The sequence below is a fragment of the Meriones unguiculatus genome, chromosome 21 (assembly GCF_030254825.1).
Source record: "Meriones unguiculatus strain TT.TT164.6M chromosome 21, Bangor_MerUng_6.1, whole genome shotgun sequence".
Taxonomy (NCBI): Eukaryota; Metazoa; Chordata; class Mammalia; order Rodentia; family Muridae; genus Meriones; species Meriones unguiculatus.
In genome coordinates, this window is record NC_083368.1 from 19,664,250 (window position 1) to 19,687,443 (window position 23,194).

A 23,194-nucleotide genomic window follows, 5' to 3' on the forward strand; every position below is an offset into this window, starting at 1 on the left:
ACCAGGCTGGCCTCAAACTCACAGAGATCCGCCTGCCTCTGCCTCCCTGAATTCTGGGACTGCTGGCCTCATAATCTCCAGGTTCTCTTACTGTTGGTATTCACATCAGCATTTGATCAGTGAGGCAATGTTTCACCTGCATCATTCAGAGATGACTATGAATTGAAAGGCCTATTTGGGAGACTGAGAAAAACAAGGTCCGGAGAAATCGATTTGAGAAAATGAAGGATGAAGATGGTATGTTCAACAGGGCAGCAGCAAGGCATTGGAAAGCTGAGAAAAGATAAAAATAGCCCTTCACTGTCTGGGGTTGACAGCAGCCTCTAGCTTGCCATTTCCGGCCTCCGCCGCCTGCCCATTAGAAGAAACACTGCCATCTGCTTCCATTTAACTGTTTGGGGGAGTAGTCTGAAGCCTCACGAGGTTTTCAGGTTCCTTGGATGATCCTTAGGGATCATCACTCATGGTTGAAAACATGGTTTGAGCATGTCCCCGTAATTCAGACAGCCTCCTGCCCTGTGCACGGCACTCAGCCCACACGGCTGAGGGCAGATAAAGACAGCCGTGTGAAGACTTGTAATTAGGTAGAAACAGGAGATGGGTTAGAGAATGTTAAGGCCAACCTTCAAGGAACCCCAGATTCTAATTTAATGCCAACATGTTCATTTGCCCAGAGAATAAAAGTGGCTTCTATTTTATTTTTACTCTACTTAAAAAAAAAAAAAAAGTTAGATGTTGTGCCTTGAAGGAGAAAGGAAAAAAAAAAAAAAAAGCAAACAGAAAGAACGTGTGCATCCCACACCATCAGCTCAGCTCAGCACCTCATACTGTCCCTGGGTCTGTCCCTCTCAGCCCCACCTTCACTCTCAACTGGCACTTGACTAAAAGGGAGACGGGAAGTCTCCAAAAACTGCCCCCATAAAGAATGACAAGGCAAAGCGAAAACCACAAGTCTTAAGATACACATATCAGCTCCTTGAAAAGAATTCACTGGAGTCTTTTGTTTGTTTGTTTTGAGACAGTGTCTCGCCATGTAGCCTTGGCTGGCCTGAAACTCACTCTGTTGACCAGGCTGGCCTGAAACTCACTCAGTTCTGCCTCCTGAGTGCTGGGATTAAAGACCTGTGCCGCCACCACCGTGGCTAGTTCCCAGTGTTCTTTTAAAGATGCAAAAATGAGACCTAGAGAGACGTCTCGGCTGCTAAGAGTACTGGAGGCTCATACAGAATAGTTGGGTTCAGTCTCCAGCACCCACAGTTCAAAGCTGTCTGTAACTCCAGGTCCAAGGGATCCAGTGGGCCTCCACAGGCACCTGCACACATGTAATGCACATACAAACATGCAGGCACACACACAGCCACAGAAATAACAATAAATACACCTCTAAAAATATACAAAAAGCGTTTTACGCACAAAGTGTCTAAGAGCTTAGCTAGTCCCTGGAGTCTGGTCTAAGAAGCTGGCCAAAAAGCTTTTTTTTTTTCTGCACAAAAAGGAGTTTTAATTTTTCACTTTTTTCTTCCTCAAAAGTAATCTCCCTTTGTCTCTAAGGGTGCTTAAAGCAATCACCACACGTGACCGACCACAACTTTCAATTGAACGAAAGGGCCGGCTTCGTGAAGGGACCACTTCCCACTTACGATTTGGCTCGCCAATTGATCCAAAAACAGAACAAAAAGAGCCTGTGATACTGGCTCATCCGCCAGGCGCTGTCAGCAGGGAACATCTGCCTCTCATTTCCCGAAGACCCTCTGGCTTTGCTCCTACTTCCGCTGGTTAATCGGCGTCTTCTTAGGGGAGGAGGCCCATCCTGAGAGAGGCCTTTGCTCTGGGGCCCAGGACTCCGAGCAGAGCGAACGCATAGGTCTTCCGTGGGCCTCATCTCAGTGCCAACGTCTACTTACACCCCAGAGAAATCCAGCAGTGTGTGCATTCCATGCAGCACAGATAAAGTGCGACAGAAAAATGTCTTTGAGACAGAGGCTTGAAAGGCACCATCCTAAACTAAGCCCTCTTGCAGGGGCATCCCTCCACTTGACACATGGCTAGGGTTCCTGAGGCCGACCGCTAAGAGAGCTGCAAACACACAGATATCTTACACACGTATCATGAATATAAATAAGCTTCCTCCTGCTCCAGGGTCTGGCAAAATTTCCACTTCCTTGACCCAACTGGGGAGTTTTATCGGTCATTCTGTTTTGTTTTTAATGAGCTGGACTATTTTAAGTGTACTCGATAATTATGGCCATCTCTCTCACACTTAGCTTTCTTGGAGTATAGGCCAGAGAAAGCCAGTGTCGAGTAAGATGTTTCCTGCCTTGCAACCTTAGAAACTGAATGTTTAAATCTCTTTCTCTTTCTGGTGGTCTGTCTTTCTGTTTCAGTCAGACTCTTGTTATGTAACCTGTGCTCACCTCGAACTGCTCATTGTTCTTTTCCAGCCACTCAGGGGATGAGTACCAGAAGAACAAATAAGAGAAGCCCAGCCCAGAGTGGCTGATAAGAAAGGAACAGAAATAACAAATTTCTGGCTGGGTCCACATCTCAGTTTTAAAGCTAGGAGGTAGGTAGTCTGGCTATCCAATCTCTACAGAAATGGCAAGAATTAGTTCATTAGCCTGAGGCTCTGTGAATAATAAATAAATAATGCTGCTTTGCACGGTATCATAAGATCACGTTCCCAGTATTAACCGAACTGGCTGAGATCCACTCTCCCAGGACACATATGCAAGCGAAACTTGGGAAAAAATCACCATTTCCCCCAGAACCAGCTGACATTTGGAACAAAGCTTCGTTTTTGCCAAAGCAAGCATTCTAAAGACTCAAAACGGTGGTTGTGCCGACATTTCAGATTGCTAGCAAATCTTTTACCCAAACGATGGCCTCTGTCTATCTACTCTGGGGCTCCCAGGAGAACCAGCGCCTTCTGTGTCCCACCAAGCAGTGTATATTCTTGCACTGTCCATTGAAAACACTCTGAATGAAGAAGCATGTAAGCAATGTCTGGGTGAAGAGTGCGGGCAGCAAGCACCGCCCTCTTCCAGATGCTCAGGAGCCCTGCACCCTGACAGACTGCAGCAGAGGCTTGTAAGCAGGGGTGCTTCAAGTCCTCTGGCCTTCCCAGTCTCTGGGTCAGGTACTCGGTAATCTCTGAATAAGTGATGAAGTACACGAAGGATGTCTGGTTTTGAGCCAGGCATGTGGCGCACACTTGGAATCTCGGCCCTTGGGAAGCCTAGGGAAGGACAATCACCAGATCAAGGTGAGGACAGGTTACACAACAGGAGGCTGCCTGAAAGGCCGACAATCAGAAATAGAAATGGAGGAGGGGGAGGGAAGGAGGAAGGGAAGAAAAACAGAGAGACAGAGATAGAGGGAGAAGGAAGGAAGGAAGGAAGGAAGGAAGGAAGGAAGGAAGGAAGGAAGGAAGGAAGGAAGAGGGCTGAATTTACAAACTACTTTGGTAAAAATACCCAGTTCCCGGGACCACTTGAAAACATGATCACTTCTTTACCCATACATTTGAGTAAGCTACAGTTTTCCTCTTTGGTTTCCTGTGGTGAAATAGTTTTAATGATTTCTGTTCTCACTATAAAATCAGGTGCAATTCTTAACCTTTTACACGTTGTTGCTTCCCCAGAACAAGCCATAGTTTACCAAGGATCAAAGCCACCCATAGGAAGGTCACTCTTGACAATATTTGTTTAACCATGGGCCTTGTTCCCAGATGATGACTTAAAGAAAAAGCCGAAACTGCTTTTTAAGATTTTTATAAATGTATATGAAAAATATAAATGTATATGAATGTTTGCCTGCAGGTATATAGGTATATGTGTGCCATGGGCATGCCTACTGCCTATAGAGACCAGGAGATGCTAGACCCTTAGAACGAGAGACACAGACAGTTGTAAATGCCATGGAGGTGTAGGAACTGAACCCTGGTCCTCTGCAAAAGCAGCAATGCTCTTAACCGCTGAGCCATCTCTCCAGCTCCTTGCCCGTAACATGTCTTTATAAGTTTTTAAAAATTCTTTGGTAAGCCATTTAGAATGCCTTTTGTCTTTTCAAGTGACAATTTTCCTGTAAAATAACAGGTGTACCTGCCCTAACAGGTCCCCAAGTCATGGTGCAATCAGCTCCTATAATGAGACGCCATCAGCTCATGGCTTATAAGGGACAGACATGTATTCCTCCAGTTCCTGAAACTGGGACACCCACAGGGGTGGCTGAATCAGTGTCTATCGGGGGCCCACATCTTCCTGGTGACATTATGAGGTAGGAAGAATTGAGTTGGGTCTCATGGATCTTTAAAAAAAAAAATAATGATGATGATCAATCCAAAAACATAAGGCCATAGTTGTCACCTCCTAAAGCCATCACACCAGGGACACAACCGGACAAACGCACTAGATGAAACACGTGTACACAGCAGGAGGGCGTCACTCACCTCACTTTGCCCTCTCTTCCCAGACTCGACGAGGAGGGAGGGAGTGTACTCACAGGACACTTAATGCTACTCGATAAAACTATTGTGAGCCAAGAATCAATTGGCTTATAGTAAGCCAACGAGAAGAAAAAAAAAAAGACAAAAAGGACTTTCTCATTGTTCCCTTATACTTTTAAAATGAAAACACACGAAGTTGATAAGGTTGTGCTAAGACTAACAAACTCCTAAAAGCTTTTGGTCTTGAATTTATGTACATGTATGTGCATCTCTGTGTGTGTGCCACATGTATGTGTGTGCTAACAGAGGCCAGAAGAGGATGCTGGGTCCCCTGGAACCAGAATCAAAGGCCACTGTGATTCACTTTACATGGGGCCCGGGAACCACACTTGGGTCCTTTGGAAGAGCAACATTGCTCTCAATCGCCAAGTCATTCTTTCAGCCCCTAAATCCTTTGGACTGTGTAAATTACCACAACTTTTGTTGAATATTATAGTTTAGCAAGAAGAAGTCAAAGCTATAAAAAAGAGCCACAGTGTTTTACCGTAAGACATATCAACCTTTAACCTTAGGGGAATAAACCAAAAGAAAAACTGCATGCACAAGAAGATATAAAATGAAAATATTATCTTTAACTGGATAAAGGAAAAAAAAAAAAAAGCAAAAAACGTGGTACTGGGAATTAAACCCCAGATCTCACATGTGTGACACAACCACCTTACACCAAGTTTTCCCCAGAAAAAACATGTGTATGGTGTCTGGAGGTAATTAAATGGCCCAAGCTGGATCCACCAAGCCAGCCTCCATCTGCCCGCTGTTGCTTTGTTACATTACCAGGACCTTAAACACTACACGTCTCCAAGGATCCAAAAGACTCGAACGTTAAATAAAAGGCCTCGCACAAGGAGCAGCCGCTGCTGCCAGAAACAGACTTCCCAGGCTCGGCCGGGCTGTAATGGCTAGAAGCAACGCCAAAAACAACAAAGGAGCTGCCGGGGAACCGTGCTAAGGACCCCCAGCTTTTAACTACACCTCACCCCGCCCCCGCCCTCCCTTTGTACCCTGACACCAGCAGAATGCAGACAGACACGGAGCCCCATCACGACAGGGAAGGGCTTGAGGGAGGCCCTACAGCGGGCCACTGCCTCACTTCGGAGGGATGGAGAGGCCGCTCTGAGCCGTAAGGAAATGGAAATGGGGGTCGGGGGGCGTATATGGGCGTGCGTGTGTGCATGTGTGTCTGTATGCCTGTGTTTGAAGGAGAGACTACAAATGGAGCAACAGATTCCAGCCTCTCTAAAGACTCCTTCAGTGAGAGGCCTTGTGGCACGTGGTCCACGGTTGGGCTCTGTAATCCTCTCCTGTCCTCAAACAGCAGTCCTAAGGATTGATGCAACACCGCGTCAGCGATTGGTCACTCAGTCCTTGCGGAAGGACTCCTCAGCCAACCCTGCTCCAGGCCCCAGCCTTCTCTGCCAGGCTGCCCTACCTCCTGAAACCGGGGCAGCACGTCCCCTCAGGCTTCGCCTTCTTCGAAAGGGACTCACCTTCAGGAGAGGCAGCGGAAGCTCTTCTTTCACAAGCGTTATTCCAGGAATTTCCTAGGAAGGGGATGGGGGGACATGCAGGCAACACGTTAACCACCCCATGCCCAGGCCTTCGGGAAGTGTCTCTGCATGCTAGCTTCCTGTGGGATGACCTCTACTTTAAATAACTTCTTAGTGTAAAACGGTAACAGGACACGGTGTTTCTCTTGCCTTGGACAAGGAAATAGTCTTTGTATTTGTTTGTTTTTATTCTTTTTGGGGGGTTTTGTTTTGTTGTTGTTGTTGTTGTTATTGTTGTTTTGGTTTTCAAGACAGGGTTTCTCTGTGTAGTCCTGGCCCTCCTGGAACTCACTCTGTAAACCAGGCTGGCTATGAACTCAGAGCTACGCCTGCCTCTGCCGCCTGAGTGCTGGATTAAAAGCATGCTCTGTGCCACAGCACCTGACTTTTTCCTTCTCTCCTTTTTTTTCTTTTCTCTTTTGTTTGAATTATTCTTTAAATAAAAGCTTACAGGTACTCTAAGGAGAGAGGAATAATTATTGTGAGAAAATACAGATCAAATACTATATTTTTAGACATTTCTACTTAAGAATAAAAAGGCAAATTATATCTGAACCACTAAAGTCATTCGAATTCATTATCTGTCCACCTACCCTTTCTGCCTTCTTTCACTTATCTGTAGAACTAGCTGGTCCTTTCCTTTCTAGAAGGAACCAAAGCCAATGGGATTCTCACACACTGGGGTCCACCATGATTGCAGAGACAAGAGCACTTCATAAAAAGTTTCTGCACAGTCCAATGGCCAAGCTAAAACATGCACAGTTCATGCCAGGAAGTGCCACCCACCCACACAATTCTGCTAATTCGTGACACTTAGAGCAAGCCTGGTAAGCCAAGAGTGTTGAATGTCTACTCCCAGGCAAGGGAGGTAGAGGCAGGAGGATCAGGAGTTCAAGGCCATCCTCAGCATCACAGTAAGTCTGAGCGCAGCTCTGGCTGTATGAAACCCTGTCCCTGTTAAAAAAGGGTTCAGGGACCAAATACAAAAGGATAAACTTCCCAAATTCCCCTAGTCTGTTGGATACTATGAAAAAAATATCTGTGTGTTATCTCTGTAGCTTGCCTTTCTGCCAGTCAATTCAGGTTTCCTTCAAAATGTAGAAGTCACTAGAAAACAATCTAGGAGGGCTCTGTACAAATGTTTGATTGGCACTTGAATGGCTGGACATTACAGGCACAGTGTTCCCGTGAGAGGAGAGCCTCCCGTGAGGCAGGAGTTAACTCTCAGAGCATCCGAGCTCTTGAGTCCCCACAGGAACACAGAACGCCCGCATTAAGGATCTAGGTGTGTGTCACTCATCACCGCTCAGCAGCAGGCGCCTCAAAGCAGCGCTGCAACTCAAGGTTCTCTGACGGTTAACAGATTCTCAACTCGGCAGCCTGTAGAGTGGCCACAGGGACAGGCCTCTGGACATGCCTGTGAGCCGTTATCTAAATTAGGTGAACTGAGGTGTCTTACATACAGGCATCACCAGAGAGAATAAACCCAGCGGGACAGGAGCCTTTCTTGCTCCCTAACTCCTGAGTGTGGCACAGGATGACCAGCTGTCCATGGCCACGCTCTCTCCACCGTGAAGGACTGTATCCCCTACAACTGTAGGCAATCCCCATCCTTTCTTAAACTCTTTCTTGTAGTATTATTTTGTTACAGTGACAAGAAAAGTCATTTACATGAGTTCAAAATGGCACTTCAAAAGGCACGACATCTCAAAATAACTATAATTACAGTGCACAGCTTAGAATTAGCTACAGGCAAGAACACTCTAAATTTCTAGTATTTTTGCTTAACTGTATAGAAGTCCATTGGAATGTATAGACTTTGGGTCTGCTTACAGTCAATGTATGGTTTGGGGCCTTTGTTTTGTTTTTTGAGGCTTTTTTAAAATATAGTATTTATTTTAAACATCCAGTTGCTGGTAGGTGTGGTGCTGTATACCTGGGGTCTCACTGAGAGGCTCCTAGGCTAGCCTGAGCTACATAGTGAATTCTTTGTCTCAAATTAGAAAAGAAAAGAAAAGAAAAGAAAAGAGAAGAGAAGAGAAGAGAAGAGAAGAGAAGAGAAGAGAAAAGAAAAGAAAAGAAAAGAAAAGAAAAGAAAAGAAAAGAAAAGAAAAGAGAAATCTAAGTCAATCTTTCCAGTCAGATTCGCGAGCTTGTTATTCTCTGCTGTGGTAAGTTTTTAAGGTTGTAGCAGTGGGGATGACTGTAGACAAGGGAAGGGAACAGGTCCTTGCTGAGGATGACAATAAATGCACAGAGCTTTGGGATTAGAGAAGGCCTTTAAAGGTAACTAATTCAAACCACAAGAAGTTTTAAAGAAACTCGGTAAACCCCAAGAAAAAGTCTAGTGTATAGAGGTTACAGCTGTGGGTTTCTCTACATTTTTCTTGTGGGACTTCCTGGTGTCACCGTGTCTGTGTCCACAAGGTCGCCTGTGCCCCAGAGAGTCTTGAGGGGTGAGCAAATGAATTGCTGCCCACCAGGACGGTGGCCTCACATAACACCCAGGTAAGAGCACAGCCCGGGGTCCTGACACTGCCTCTGCACACTCCACACACAGGACAGAAAAGCAACGGGTACGTTCAGAGGGAGCTGCTGAGCACTTCCTGACCCGATGGTGTAGCCAGCAGACTTCCTGCCCTACGACCGCAGAGTCCGCCTATATGTTCGTCATAAGTCATTTAAAGAAAAACAACAGCCTGGACGCCTAGAAAAAGGAGAAGCCCGGGTCTTTCCTCTTGCAACTTTACAATGAAGCAAAGAAATCTTAAGACAAGCAGAGAAAACTCCGGGAAAACACAAAAACTTAGAAATTAAACAGACATATTTGCTATGGTGGCGCGTGCCTGTAATCCCAGCACGTGGGAGGAACAGACGGAAGGATCGGGGATTTAAGATCTGGTTACATCAGCCCACATCTCAGGAAAAAAAGAAAGAAAGAAAGAAAGAAAGAAAGAAAGAAAGAAGGAAGGAAGGAAGGAAGGAAGGAAGGAAGGAAGGAAGGAAGGAAAGAAAGAAAGAAAGAAAGAAAGAAAGAAAAACAGAAAAAAATTGAATAAATCAAACACATTTGAATATTTCTCCTTTTTCTTTAGACTGGGTCTCACTGCTAACTCCAACTGAAGATCTTCCTGCCTAGGCCTCTCCTGAGTGTAGAATTACAGGCTTGCACTATACATGGGCTCTTTATGTGCCTCCACTGACTGTGCTAAGAAATAGACAAAATACAAAATGAAAAGTGTCATAACTTACCAAGTACATAGTTCACAATGCCTGTCACCTAAATTAAGTCCCTTGCTCTAAATACCTTTTTAATATGACTCCTGCTTCAAGACCAAACATGCTGCTCCACTGTCTAAGAAAGGAGAAAGGGCAGACATTGGTGTCACCGTGTCTGTGTTCACAAGGTCGCCTGTGCCCCAGAGAGCCTTGAGGGGTGAGCAAATGGTTGCTGTCCACCAGGACGGTGGCCTCACAGAACACCCAGGTAAGAGCACAGCCTGGGATCAAAGCACACTGAACAGCGGCCAAGTGTCCCACTAACTACTGTACAGGAAGGAGTCCAGACTGACAGGAACGGTGACTTTGATCTGTCCTGATGCTTTTGAGCTGCCTAATTTCCCTTATAAATCTTTATAAAAATAGGAAAAGGTGTCATTAAAGTCAAAATCTACCACCGTGGTCAAGCCACTTCTTATTCATAAAAACCTACTAAAAAAATTGAGAACGGTCAACGCAGGAATAAAAATGTCCTGTGATAAAATACCATCACTGAGGTCTTGTTCTGCATGCGAGTAGACAGGGTGACGATCGCCCTGTGTGTGCTCCATCAAATCTATTGTTTAATGTAAATGCTTCTAGCCAATGGCAGAGACTCCTTCGGGCTGAGAATCCCTGAGCCAAGATGCTCAGCAGCAGAAGTGTTTCAGATTTGGGCTTCTTAAACATTTTAGATTTTGAAGTTCTTCATATACATGAGGTCTTTCAGTGATAGAACGGAAATCTAAACATGAAAATTATTTCTCTTTCAGAACACATCACACAGAAACATGCCTTTGAGTCTTCCCAAAGAATCCAACTTTTATTGTCCCAACAACAGTCTTTTGCATCTGCATTTCAGAATGTGCATGCACATGTATGTGTGTGTGTGTGCATGTGTGTATATGGGATATATTTATGCAAATACGCATATCCTATGTGGTAAGATTTTTCGTATGTGGCATCATGCTGACTTTCAAAATGTTCAAGATTTTGTAGCATTTAGACTTTGGATTTTCTGATTAGGGTTGTTTATGCCTTCTGACCAGAACTTTCAGCTCAGTTCCTTGTCAGTCAAAACAGAAGTAAAATTATAACACTGGTTTCCATAATGTTAGGGAGAGGTCTACCCTGGACCCAAGGTGGCGAATCCACCATGACTTTGTGAACTTACTGCGTCCCAAGTCAGCACGGAGGAGTAGGGTAACAGCATGTCCACATCAGCCAGCTCTGGATACACGCTCCAATAGGAAGAAGCTGAGCAGGTTTTTCAGAGAGAAATGACATAGTAAGAAGAGAAGCAAGCACTGTCATCTAAGCAAATCAAGTAAACCAATACGTTTTCATCACCTCATTCATGTCACTGGAGGTTAACCATTATGATTTTTATCTACAGCTTCGATGTTCAGATTCTCCTTTTTACGATGAGAACAGTATTTAAAAATGTTTTCATTCGGCACTGTTTCTGCACAGATGACATTATACCACTTACACAGAGACAATCAATATAAAAACCAGGCTAAGAAAAATGCATTTTGCTGAAATTTTTGTTAATAAGGTTACAGAATCAAAATCTGATCTTTATCTCCTTGGTCTCTGAAAACGACGGCTTCTTGCAAAAACCGCAAGAGAATGGAATTGAATTAGCCACTGATTGCAATGAAGTTAAAAAGAAGAAAAACAAAACACTCTTAAACTGCATTTTGATAGAGGCATTCACTATCGGCTTGCTGACTTCCCTCAAGCAAAGGGGTTGAACATACAGCTTAAAGTGCAGCCTTGGCAACACTTACCAGTTAGAAATTCCTGAATGAGGTCAAACGAATGGCAGGTAGAGGCTTGCTCAGAAATCCACTGAAGAATCTTTAAAAAGAAAGGCCATAGAACTCTATTGGCTTCTAAACCTGGACTCTGTATTCTGTCCCAACAAAGCAGCACAAAAATAAATGATAGATAATACATAAATGAATGACTTTTTAAAATTCTACAACTATTTCAGAAATGACCTGAAAATATACCTACTTCCAGCTTAAAAACAAATGTAGTCCTGGATAGGTATGACAATATTGTAAATAAGGCGCTTTTTATATAGCCTTTTAACAGGAGCTTTTGGGTAGGATCCAGAGAAACCTTCTTCAACCCAATATGCTTTTTTTTTTTTTTTGCAAGAATGGATGATGTCACACTACGTACTCACCAAGAGATCTACTGCACACCAGAGCAATGCACAACAAAACCACTGGGCTTAGAGACAAGAACCTGCTTTTAAGAGCCAATGCAGCCATTACTGTGGATGTTGTCACACCGCTTAGCCAAAAGGAGTGCCTCTGTATGCCCCTTTCAACTGACAGAAATAACCTGTGCTGTATCTCTCACACAATTTCTCTCCCGATGTTCAACAGCTTGATAACTGAGGGTAGGAAAGGCCTGCCCAGACATAGCTCACTCTCAACAGGATGCTTTGTTCTAAATGGATTGTGCCAGTTGTGCTTATCTTTACACAGGCAATTTAATAAAAATTTCTATAGACAAGTGCCATGCAGATGCAAAAAGAGCATTGTTGCATCAATAAAAGTTGATTTTTTTGTGGAAAGCCTCAAAATCATGTTTCTAAAACATGACAAGACGAGATGTAGATTCTAAAACCCTAAATCACCAGATGCAGAGGAAACAACTATAAAAAAAATTGGGTGAAATCATGTCTACATGGTTCTCTAAATTACTGATCTCCTTAGGAAGAAATATTTTAAGGGCTGAGGATATGGCTCAGTGGGTAAAGTGATGGCCACACAAGCCTGAGTACCTGATCCCTGAAACCCACATAAAAGTGAGGGTGCGGCACGTGTTTGTAACCCCAAGAAGACACCCAACCTTACTTCTGACCTTCCGCATGTAGGCACATGGATGTGTGTATGCACATGAAGACACACAAGAACCTGTACCCACATACACAAACCTTCCTTCCTTTTAAGAAGGAAGGAAGCCAGAGATAACACATTAGCATTGGTTTGATGGAAGAAAAATGACTGAAATTTAGTTAGCTGATTCACAAAGAGCGGGATTTAGTCTACACCAAAGGTACGCAAATAAACGTATATTTTTATGTTTTATGTTTTTTTAAGTGGACTTTTTTTTTTTCAACTAACTAGCCAACCACTAACCCCAGTCATCACTGATTGATGGGGGTTTTCCCAACTTTAAAGAATACTTTCAAAAAAGTAAGTGACAAAATAAACAGTGCTTCATAAATGGCACTATATGATACAAATTATGATATCTTATTCAAAATGTAATATTTGCCACAAGATCTTAGACCTTCGGTGTTTGTTTGTTTCTTCTGAGAAGGTTGTGACAGGAATTAATTCTATAGTCCAAGATAGCATCAAACTTACTAGGTAGCCTAGGCTGGCCATGAACTCACAGAACTACTCCTGTCTCAACCTTTGGGACTGTAGGGGTAAGGTACAGCTTACCAGCTTGTTTGGCCCTTTAGTAATGTGTTATACCAAACAAGGACAGAAAAACAGGTAATCGGGAAACTCATTATGTGCTGACAGTGTCTCTGGAGCACTTGTTTACATTACGTAAACAGAAATTCAGTAGCGTGCTGCATTTGGGAGCTCACACCTGAAATCCCAGCACTTGGGGGACTGACGAGAACTGCTTCAAATGTGAGGCCAGCTTGAGTCACAAAGGACAGACCACCTGGGCTACAGAACAAAACCTCATCTCAGAAAAACAGAGGGCAAGAAAGAGACTAGAGTAAGCAGCTGCCCTTTATCTTTAGGAGACACATGTCAAAGCCCCCGTGAATGCTGAAATCACAGATAACAGCAAACCTTAGCAACACCGACGCTCATTTCTTTACTCAGTAAGTCAAGAACTTTCAGCTTCTCATTTGACGGAAACATTTTATATCTAAATATCACAGCCATTATTAGGTAAAATGTGAGTGTATGAAGCCAAGTACTGTAATACTATGATAGCGATCTGGTAGCAAGACAACTAGCACCTGATGAATGGGCAGGTAGCAAATACAGCATGGATACCCTGGACAAGCTGACAGTTCATGATCTTAGCCCAGGTGGAGCAGGGCAGCACACGATTTCATTGCACTAAAAGGAGCATGCCACTCAAAACTTCCGAATTGTCTCTTTGTGGGGCTTCTCCACTTAACAGTGTTAGGCCAGAGCTGATCTAAGCTAACCGAAGTCTCGGAAAGTGAAATGGCAGACGAAGGGAACAACTGTTCTCAAAGGACAGACAGATGCACCTCCGCACCCTGAGGTCTGGCAGGGAGCCAACCAAGACGCTGTTACCAAGAAAACTGACTTCTGCTCCTCTGGAAGCACGAGGTGAGTATGTTTGGTGCGGTCTGTTGCTGGTGTCTAAGCACAAGCTATCTTCTCACCTGGCCTTCCGGGAAACCTGGGTCTCGACCACAGGAGAGCACACAGTGCAATACAGCCATCTTCTCACAGTCTAGGCGGGCATTCCACAGGAAGGACATCAAGTATGACTGGTCAAGGGTTGCTCTATAGACCTTGCCAGAATGCCAGTCCAGTATCAGGGACCCTGGCAGGGACTGTAAAGGACTCAGAGGTAGCACAGCCGCCATTTTGTTGCTTCCTAGCAAACACAAAGAATAAAATAAATAAAATAAAAGGACAGATTGTCAAATAAAAGAACCTCTTCTCACCCAGACATTATTAAAGTCAGTATGAGCTTAAGGAGACTGAGATAAGCTACAACCGTACCTGTCAGAAACAGACTGTGGCAGATCAAGTCTGGGTGATGAGTGTTAAGTAAATGAAGGAAATGACCAGGTAAGTAAACTGCCACAAAGTAGCCTGTAGGGAAGAGAGACTGGAGTCATCCACATGGGATACAATCCATCCGAGTGCACATAAACCCCCGAACAGCATGTTTGTCTTTGAATGTAGCAAAACAGCATTATTTCCTCGTTTATTTATTTTTACCAGTAACAAGTGATCAGATTATTGAAAGTATGTTCACCTTAGAAGCCAGATCTAACTGGCTTTGTGTATGGCTCATCCTCTGTACACTTAAGTTATGGCTGTTTTATTTCCTTAGTTTTGTTTCTGAGTCAAGTGCAGCTTTATGTGAATTTAGAATTAAATTAGAAATTAAAATATCAAGTAAAAAGAAAATGACTCCTTAATGTGATATGCTGGGAATAGCATTGTAATGGGAATTTTCTTGATATTTTCCATGGTATGAGGAAGCTATGAAATGCAGTTTCCTATACTGGCCCATTCATCATCATCATTTTGTTCAGGAAATCTGAAGACTGACACTTATTAAGAGCATGTCTCCAGAAGCCATGACATTCTGCGCAGTAGTCATTGGTTTTCTTGTGTGCCTAGCACCTAGACTTGGCACCTTCACAGTTCCTACACCACAGACATTTGCATACTCTTAACACATGTACCCAAATTGAGACATGGTGTAAAAACATGCTCCTAGGGTCTCAGAAAAACAGAGCAGTGAAATTCACAAAAGAAACTTCCTTTATCGGTCAGCTAGCTGGGCTCCTTTCTCTAAGAGGCACACACTAGTCATTTCTGTGGAAGGCATCTGTGGAAAGGGAAGGAGGGAGGATATAAAACTCTAATCAATTAAAGCATTCTTTCAGAAGACAGGAATGAAGTATCATTAAAGAGTATAATGCAAGGAACTGCAAAACTTATGGTTGTGGCCATACTACTGGAGCAAATGAAAGAAATTTCTCGAGGGACCTAACAGCAAAGGTATGGGTATCCAATGATCTGTGTTAACTTCTAGCACGACTATTTAGCCAGTGTGTGTGGCAATGCTATGTCCCAGGCAAGAGGACATTTGCAAATACAGTAAGGGACCGAGGGATGGCACAATTGTTGGTGGCAGATTCCCACTAACATTTGTTTAGAGAACTCTAGAGGTTTTCCATACCACAGCGTGCAAGGCAGCCTGGCCACAAACAAACAAGCAAACAAACAAACAAAACCCTAGCACTTCATCTAAAATGTCAGTGTGGCCGAGTCAGTGTTGGCCCTCACTTGTGCACCGATCTGCAGGGCTTGTGGCCGTGTCTACTTAGAAAATGCTTTAGTACATTTATTTATTTATGTAGGGGTACATGCTGAGAATGACTTGTCTGACTATTGATTCGATCCATCCTGGGGTTGAACTTGGGTCAGGCTTGGGATTAAGAGCCCTCCCCCACGGAGCCAGCTTGCCTGCCCTAGATTAACTTTGGATGAACAGAAACTGGTGCATCTGTGGAAAGGGAAGGAGGGAGGATATAAAACTCTAATCAATTAAAGCATTCTTTCAGAAGACAGGAATGAAGACTAGGACCTGGAGATGTGGACAGAATGCTGAATTATCCCGGCAGACTCAGTGTGATCAAAGTATTACTAAGAGGAAGGGAGAGGGGAACTTGCCTGCAGAAGGTGACCACAGAGTGACAAAGCAACTCGAGTGATGAAACCTAGCCTCTAGTGTCTGATAAGGCAGGAAGTAAGTTTTTCCTCGGACACCGCAGAAGGAAAGAGGGCTGCTCACACTTGATTTTAATTTCTCAGCACACCCTTCCGGTTTCTGAGCTCCAGCCTGGAAACAGAATGCCTGTGCTGCTGTGAACTCTACCTCAGTGGTCATCTGTTATACAGAGACAGAAATCGATCGAGTGTCTCCAGCACAAATCTATCCCTTTCTCAACCTCAGCTTCATTGGCTGGGAAATGGGAATATCATTCCAGGCACAACTGTCATAAGGATCAAGATTATGTAAACATATTTGACCTGCGTTATTTCTTAAGTGGTGGCTTTTATTTATAAGATGCCTGGCTTCTACAGATGCTGTTGTGTGCCTATTTCCTCTACACTCCTCATGGAGGGAAGGCTCATCCATGTTCCTATAGGTGATCCCAATAAACACACTGGTTTACCAAGATGGACTTGGGTGGAATAATTTATTTGGTCTGTTCTTGCCCTATCTGGAGTGAATAGGGATTTCTGTGTGTTTTTCCCAGGAAAAGTACTGCTAAATTTAAGTCTATATTTCAATCAATGCTTTTCAGTGGGATAATAATAAACAGAAATTAAAAGCAATGGATAGCAAAACATACTACTCAAAAAAGTAACTCTTAGGAAAATGCCCTCAAGAACAGTTTTAATCTTGGATACAACTTTACAGCTCTTAATACATGATGCTTAAGGAGGAAAGACAACTGTGTGAGACAGACTTTTCACAATCTCTGGTATTTCTGTCCTGTGAAAGACCACAGACTGAATCATGCTGGCCTTTCTATTTCCAGCAAGAGAAAAGGAAGAGACCTTTGCCCTGGAAAGCTATAGGATAGGCTCCTGTCACTGTTGAGACATGCACTGATAGAGCTTTGCTGATAGGAACCACGGCCCAGACTCAGGAGCCCATTCTATCTCCCTCATCACAGGAAGCAATAGAACCACACCCTCAAAGCCATTTCTCAAGGGTCCAAGACCATGTCAAAATGTGCCATTCACTGGCCCACTTAGCAAAAGACACGAAAAGTATCATTTAAAATAGAAAACTGGATATATGCCTAGGACTGGTATAGCTGGATCTTGAGGTAGTACTATTCCTAATTGTCTGAGAAAGCTCCAGATTGATTTCCAAAGTGGTTTTACAAGTTCACATTCCCACCAGCAATGGAGGAGGGTTCCCCTTTCTCCACATCTTCTCCAGAATGTTTTGTCACTTGTTTTTTATCTTAGCCATTCTGATGGGTGAAAGGTGAAATCTCATGGTCATTTTGATTTGCATTTCCCTGATGACTAAGGAAGTTGAGCATTTCTTTTTTTAATTTTTATTTTTTATATTAATTACAGTTTATCCACTTTGTATCACAGCTGTAGCCCCCTCCCTCATTCCCTCCCAATCCCAGCCTCCCTCCCTCATCTCCTCCTACACCCCTCTCCAAGTTCACTGATAGGGGAGGTCCTCTTCCCTTTCCATCTGACTCCAACCTATCAGGTCTCATCAGTAGTGGCTGCAATGTCCTCCTATGTGGCCTGGTAAGGCTGCTCCCTCCTCAGGGGGAGGTGATCAAAGAGCCAGACACTGAATTCATGTCAGAGACAGTCCCTGTTCCCCTTACTAGGGAACTCACTTGAGTACTGAGCTGCCATGGGCTACATCTGTGCTGGGGTTCTAGGTTATCTCAGTCCCCTATCAGTGGACTGAGGGAGGTGCATGAGAGGAGAAAAGGGAGGGAAGATGAGATTAGGGGGGTATGAGGGAGGGGGCTACAGCTGGGATACAAAATGAATAAATTGTAATAATAAAAAATAAATTAAAAAATTTAAAATTAATTGAGTAATTAAAATTGAAAATTAGGGGCTTATTTTTAGTTCTCCCGTCTCCTAGTTTCTGCACACTACAGTTTGCCAAACCTTTGTCATAGAAGCAGATGGACTGGCAAGCAGGGGTAGCAAAATATAAGAAAGAATCATGTTCTGTGAACCCAAAGCTTGCCTTCTTTAAAACTGAGTCCTTCCCGTGTGTGAGCAGACCCCCGAGCTATCACTACTCACGTTTTATGCTTTGTGTGCCCCTTCCACACAGCTGGGAAAGCTGCTTCAGTACAGAGATGCAGTAAACCCTTTCTACACTGCCTTCACCATATAGAATCCCATAATACACTCATACCTAATGATAAGGTGCCTTTCACCATATTTACTTAGAGAAAACAATTCGCTTAAGCTGATCCATAAGTCATTAATGGAGGCTTTTGCAAGCCTTTTACAATTGGCGGGAGAGAACAAGACAACTGACCACAGGCCTTTTTCCTTCTACAGTCCAGGGTCAACCTGATGTATGATTTCTCACAGGCTCTTAGGGAACATCTTAGTCATACGTGCTCATTTGCATACTAACAAGAGGCCTGCTTCCAAAGTCATAGGAAAGCTCACAGCCTAAAAAAAGGAAGGCACATTTCCATCCCAAGAGCTGCTAAGCTGAGAAGGGTACAGGCCAGAGAAAACTTTCTTTCCTCAGGTTTAAAAGGGTCAGTGATTGTTACCGTAAGCCATGTCTTAGAGGTATGAGAAAATGGAGTTGCAGAAAGGAAAATGAGTGAACGCTGGAGCAGAGAGTGATTGCTGAACAGAGAACGTGTTGGGAGAGCAGAGTAGAGAGAGGTCCATCGCCATAACCACTGTGCTGATTAGTTTTATTGTCAACTAGACGCAAACTAGTCACTTGGGAAGGGGAAACCTCAACTAAAAAATTGCCTCGATCAGACTGGCCTGCAGGAAAGTCTGTGGGGACATTTTCTTGATTGATAATTGATGTGGGAGGGCACAGCCCTGTGTGGAAGATGCATACCCTGAGAAAGTAGGCCGACGAAGTATAAGAAAGCAAGCTGAGGCAGAGATCAAGAGTGAGAGAGAGCCAGTAAGCAAGGAGCATTCCTCTGTGGTTTCTGCTTCAGCTCCTATGTTACTTCCTGCCTGACTTCCTTCTTTGGTGATGTCACTTCCTGTCCCGACTAACCTAAGTGATGATGGACTGCTACGTGGAAGTGTAAGCCGAAATAAAGCTTCCCCCCCCCAAATTGCTTTTGGTCATGTGTTTGCCACGGCAACAGAAAAGCAAACCAGACTACCCACCAAGATTGAGAAAAGTAATGCCCTCTGTCACGTGTGAGTCAGCACTCCCAGCAGCAGCAGTGAAGGTCTTTCTGTATCCTGCAAATGAAGAACGTGAAACCAGAGAAAGATAAGTTCAGAAACAAAAGACTAGTATTGACCTCACGCTGCGTAACCGTGTCAACCTTCAGTAACAGACAGGCAAGCACCTGCTGCCTTCTAGAATTCACAGTGCCCTCGTTCTCCAAAAGCCACTAAGGTAGACCATCCAAAAACAGTCATTGTGGAGCAGATACCCAGCTCAGGCAGAAAGCCAGGCCATGAGGAGTGGATTGTGTAAAGAGCGGAGGGTCCAATGGTAGGGTCTACTCTACCATCTAAGATAGAGGGGAATCACAGGGCTCATTCCTACATGGTACAGTTTTGGCCAACCCTCTAAGATGTCTCCAGCTCACGGTCTCACCTTTAGCTAGAGAGGGGAGCAAGCTGCCTATGAAACTGCGTCAGCCTTCTCTATTCCTCTAATTCTATCTACGTGCTGACTGGAATCATTGCGATAATTACTGAGAACACATAAAAATGGCTTGCACACGCTTACAGTACTTAAGAATATGTCTACAGCTAGTTCTGAAATTATTTTAGTTGTTGCATTAACAAACTTAAAGTTTTATGACTTTATTTAATACCCCAGTATTAAATAAGGCACTGCTGTGGGATTCTAAACTTTTGTATGTATGGGCATAAAAAGTAAAATAGATAGATGGATAGATAGATAGATAGATAGATAGATAGATAGATAGATAGATGAGTGCTTTCTTTTTGAGATAGGGTCTCTCTTTATGCAGTCTTGGCTGGCTTGAAACTTGCTCTATAGACTAGGTTGGCCTGAGACTCACAGAGAACTGCCTGCTCTATCTCCTGAATGCTGAAATCAAGGTGTGTCTGGCACCACTACAAATTTTGAGGAATTAAGTAAACATACCAAAAAATCCTCCTTAGCATGCCTCAGACTAAAATCATTGCAGGGCATGCTATACGGAAGTGGCAGGGGCTGCCATCTCCTCCCAGTCTCCGGAACGTTGCCTGTCAGCCTCACAGGCCATAGACATGTGACATGAAATAAATATCTTAGTCTGCCGACATAGCCGTGTCCTGGAATGACAGCCTGTTTACATCTGTGAGCAAAGATTTTTAACTAAATCTCTGTGTAACTAAAGTGAATCAAAGCTATAGACAACATTCCAATTAGTAACAACTAAATGACAAACCAACACAACACACTTTGGCGAATAAACCCATTAGAAGTGGTCTATAGTCTAGAACAAGCCACAGGCTGGTTTAAGAGCACACGTGATACAGTTACCTATCCTACTATTTACCATTAATGAATTGTTTGCTCAATGTTAAGCTGTTTACAACTTAGTTTGTTACTTTTGGAAAATGTAAAAGTAAAAGAGAATAAACTGAAATGTACCTTTATGAAGGTAAAACACTGAATAAGTGATTTCTTTTCCAGACTCAATCTTTGGGCTGTAACACACACACAGACTCCCTAGGAGAAAAAAGGAGGTATTTAACAGCATTTAAATAATCTGCATCGTGAATTTCCTGAGCCATTATTCACCCACTTCTGTTCCTCTAGATGTCCTTCCTCATCTTCATAGATTAATGTCTAAATTTACAAAGTGGTATTGGCAAGTTGCTATGAGATTTCAAATCAGCATTTAGCATCAACAGTTACAGGCAGTGCAGTGTGGCAGGAAATGAATAGACACATGAGAAGATGAAGTAGTTTAGAAAGGGGCCCACCTTCATGAGGCTCCAGTGAGTGCGTCCCCTGTCATCATACCTGACTGTCCCCTCCCAGTCATCTCTCACACCTCTGGACCCCAGCTATCCAAACTGTGTTCTCTTTAAGGAAGGCATCCGGTGGTTTATAAGCACACTGAAATGTGAACTATGGACCTTTCCTACAGGCAATGAGCGTAAATACAGCATGTGAGCCCGCGTTCATCCATGCTGGGTCTCTGACAGCTTTGGCCCATGTCAAAGGTGTGCACCTAGCATGGCCTTTCCCACCTTCACTAGCCTCCCTTTCCTTTTCAATATGTAAAACTCTATGCCACCTCTAGCCGCTGTGGCTAGTGCCAGTTACCTGCAAATGAAGACATAGTTCTTAAACTGATCTAGGTTGGCTATCCCTCATCAAAAACGGCTGAAGCACAAACATTTCACATCTTAGATTCTTTCAGATTCTGAAATAAGCCTTCTTGGCTGAGCATCCCTGGTCCCAGTTTTCCTTTGCTTTGTTAGTTTTGCAGTGCAGCCCTGGCTGGTCTGGACTTCACTATGCACAACAGGCTGGCTTTGCCACAGTCTCTGTCCCTCTGTCTCCCAAGCTCTTGGTTTATAAAGCACATTGCCTTTGCTGTTAGTTCTGTAAGCCTCAGTTTCCTCATCTGTGCATTTAAAAATATAGAAACTACTTTATAAAATTCTTATATAAGAATCAAATAATCTATATAAATCTTTGACAAAAATACTCCTATCTGGCTCTAGATGTTAGTGGCTTTATCATTCCAGAATAATTTGGCTTCTATGTATAAGTTGAAAGAAGTCACAGTTTAAAGAAACAAAATACACTCTTAATGTAATATCCAGAGACCTTTTAGTAAATATTCATGAATGATGAAGATAACAGCTCTACACTGGCTAGCCTTTGGGAACCATTTAGACAATGAAAACTATTACAGACAACTTATCCACAGGAAATTATCTCATTGGAACAATTATTAAAAGGACCCACAAAATGCTCTAACACTGGCCTAATTCTGAGAACTTGCCATCATGTGAACAGGAAAGAGGGGTTCTGTGCTCCCCTCACTGCCCGCCCAGAAAGGAAGGCAGCTAACTTAGAGCTTCCATGGTAATCTAACCACAGCCCCTAAACCATAGTCACGGCTGACCATCAGCTACAAAGGCAAAGAAAATCCTTTCTTCTCAGTGATAAGGTCTGATTTATTTACCTTCCTAGAAATGTCTGTATAAAATGATAATCTTAAGTGACCCTGAAGTGAATCCTAAGGGTTCTGACACTAGCACCAGAACTTTGTCCTCCATCAGCTCTCAGGAGCACGCCCATCTTTGGATTTTAGTCTTTCATTCCATGGACAGATGGCACCCAGTGTCACTTCCTAGAGCAGGAAACTCCAGGACAAAGAAGCTCTTGAGCGTGTGAAAGGCAGTGCTGGGGAGCCGGCAGCTGCACTGCCCTACGTATGAGGAATGGCTGTGAAGCACCCTCTCGTCACCATCACTAACAGGGAGGGAGAAGTAAACGGGTGTGCCGGGCCTCCCTCTACCTGCCTTCCTTTCTCAAGCCCAAATGTCCTGGTTTCCCGGTCCAGACCCACACTATCCCAGAGGAGCTATGTTTGGCCTAGGCAAGTTCGGACGTTTCTCTGATCTTACTTTGCTGGAGTAGATCTCAGTGGAGGAAAGGTCATGATGGGGAAACCAGAAAGGAAAGCTTGGCCCAGAGATCTCCCCCAAACAGAAAAACCATAGCTCCATTCTGCCCAAACAGCAAACATCAGGGTGGCCCAACCAAACAAAAGTGTCTGCGACACCAGACCACTCCAAAATGGAGTTCCTGCAGCCCACCACCATCCGCACACAATTTTCCATTACTGTCCCACCCACTGCTCTTTTTGTAGTATGCTAAGCCTGTTTTGTGTTTACTCTGGTCTACGGGGAGGATTCTTTCAGCAACCTGCCTAGCTACTCCACAGTCTTGTTTATTTTAACCCTAAGAAATCATGTTTAAATCTAGTTGGAAAAATATGAGACCTGGCAACTTAGTACCTAGAAACAACAACAACAGCAACAACAACAAAATGCTTCTCCAGTTTGGTTTGGTTTTGTTTTTATCTTAAACCTGGGTGTTCATTTGAAATAGTTTTTCTACTGCAAAGCTGACTATGAAGAACAAGGCCCATTTTCTACCCTTTTAGACATTGCCAAGAAAGGGAAAGAAGAGATGCTTCCACATCTCCTACCAGATGAACCCAATGTGTTATTAAATAAATGGTAGTAGCCCTTTTATACGTTATGGTTGCTATGGTTCCTAACGACTTCCTCTGAACAAATAAATTTTAAAATGGGAAACCCACAGAGAACTAAAGCACCAAATGGCTGCTTGTATCCAACAGTGGAAGAGGCAAGGCAGAGCCTACCCAGTTCATCCCTGT

The 23,194-nt window shown here is 43.6% G+C and overlaps 1 protein-coding gene across 7 annotated transcripts in view; it reads right to left on the bottom strand.

The window, feature by feature from the left end:
- Positions 1–23,194, bottom strand: part of Gsap (gamma-secretase activating protein) — an 82,596-nt gene that overhangs the window by 22,520 nt on the left and 36,882 nt on the right. For all 7 annotated transcript variants that reach the window (XM_060373944.1, XM_060373945.1, XM_060373943.1 and 4 more), the window contains 7 exons: positions 20,419–20,496; positions 18,966–19,043; positions 14,067–14,159; positions 13,721–13,938; positions 11,103–11,172; positions 10,484–10,566; positions 5,992–6,045 (listed from right to left, as the gene is read on the bottom strand). In XM_060373944.1, the coding sequence (XP_060229927.1) occupies positions 5,992–6,045; positions 10,484–10,566; positions 11,103–11,172; positions 13,721–13,938; positions 14,067–14,159; positions 18,966–19,043; positions 20,419–20,496 (674 nt within the window). The remainder of the gene's footprint in view (positions 1–5,991; positions 6,046–10,483; positions 10,567–11,102; positions 11,173–13,720; positions 13,939–14,066; positions 14,160–18,965; positions 19,044–20,418; positions 20,497–23,194) is intronic.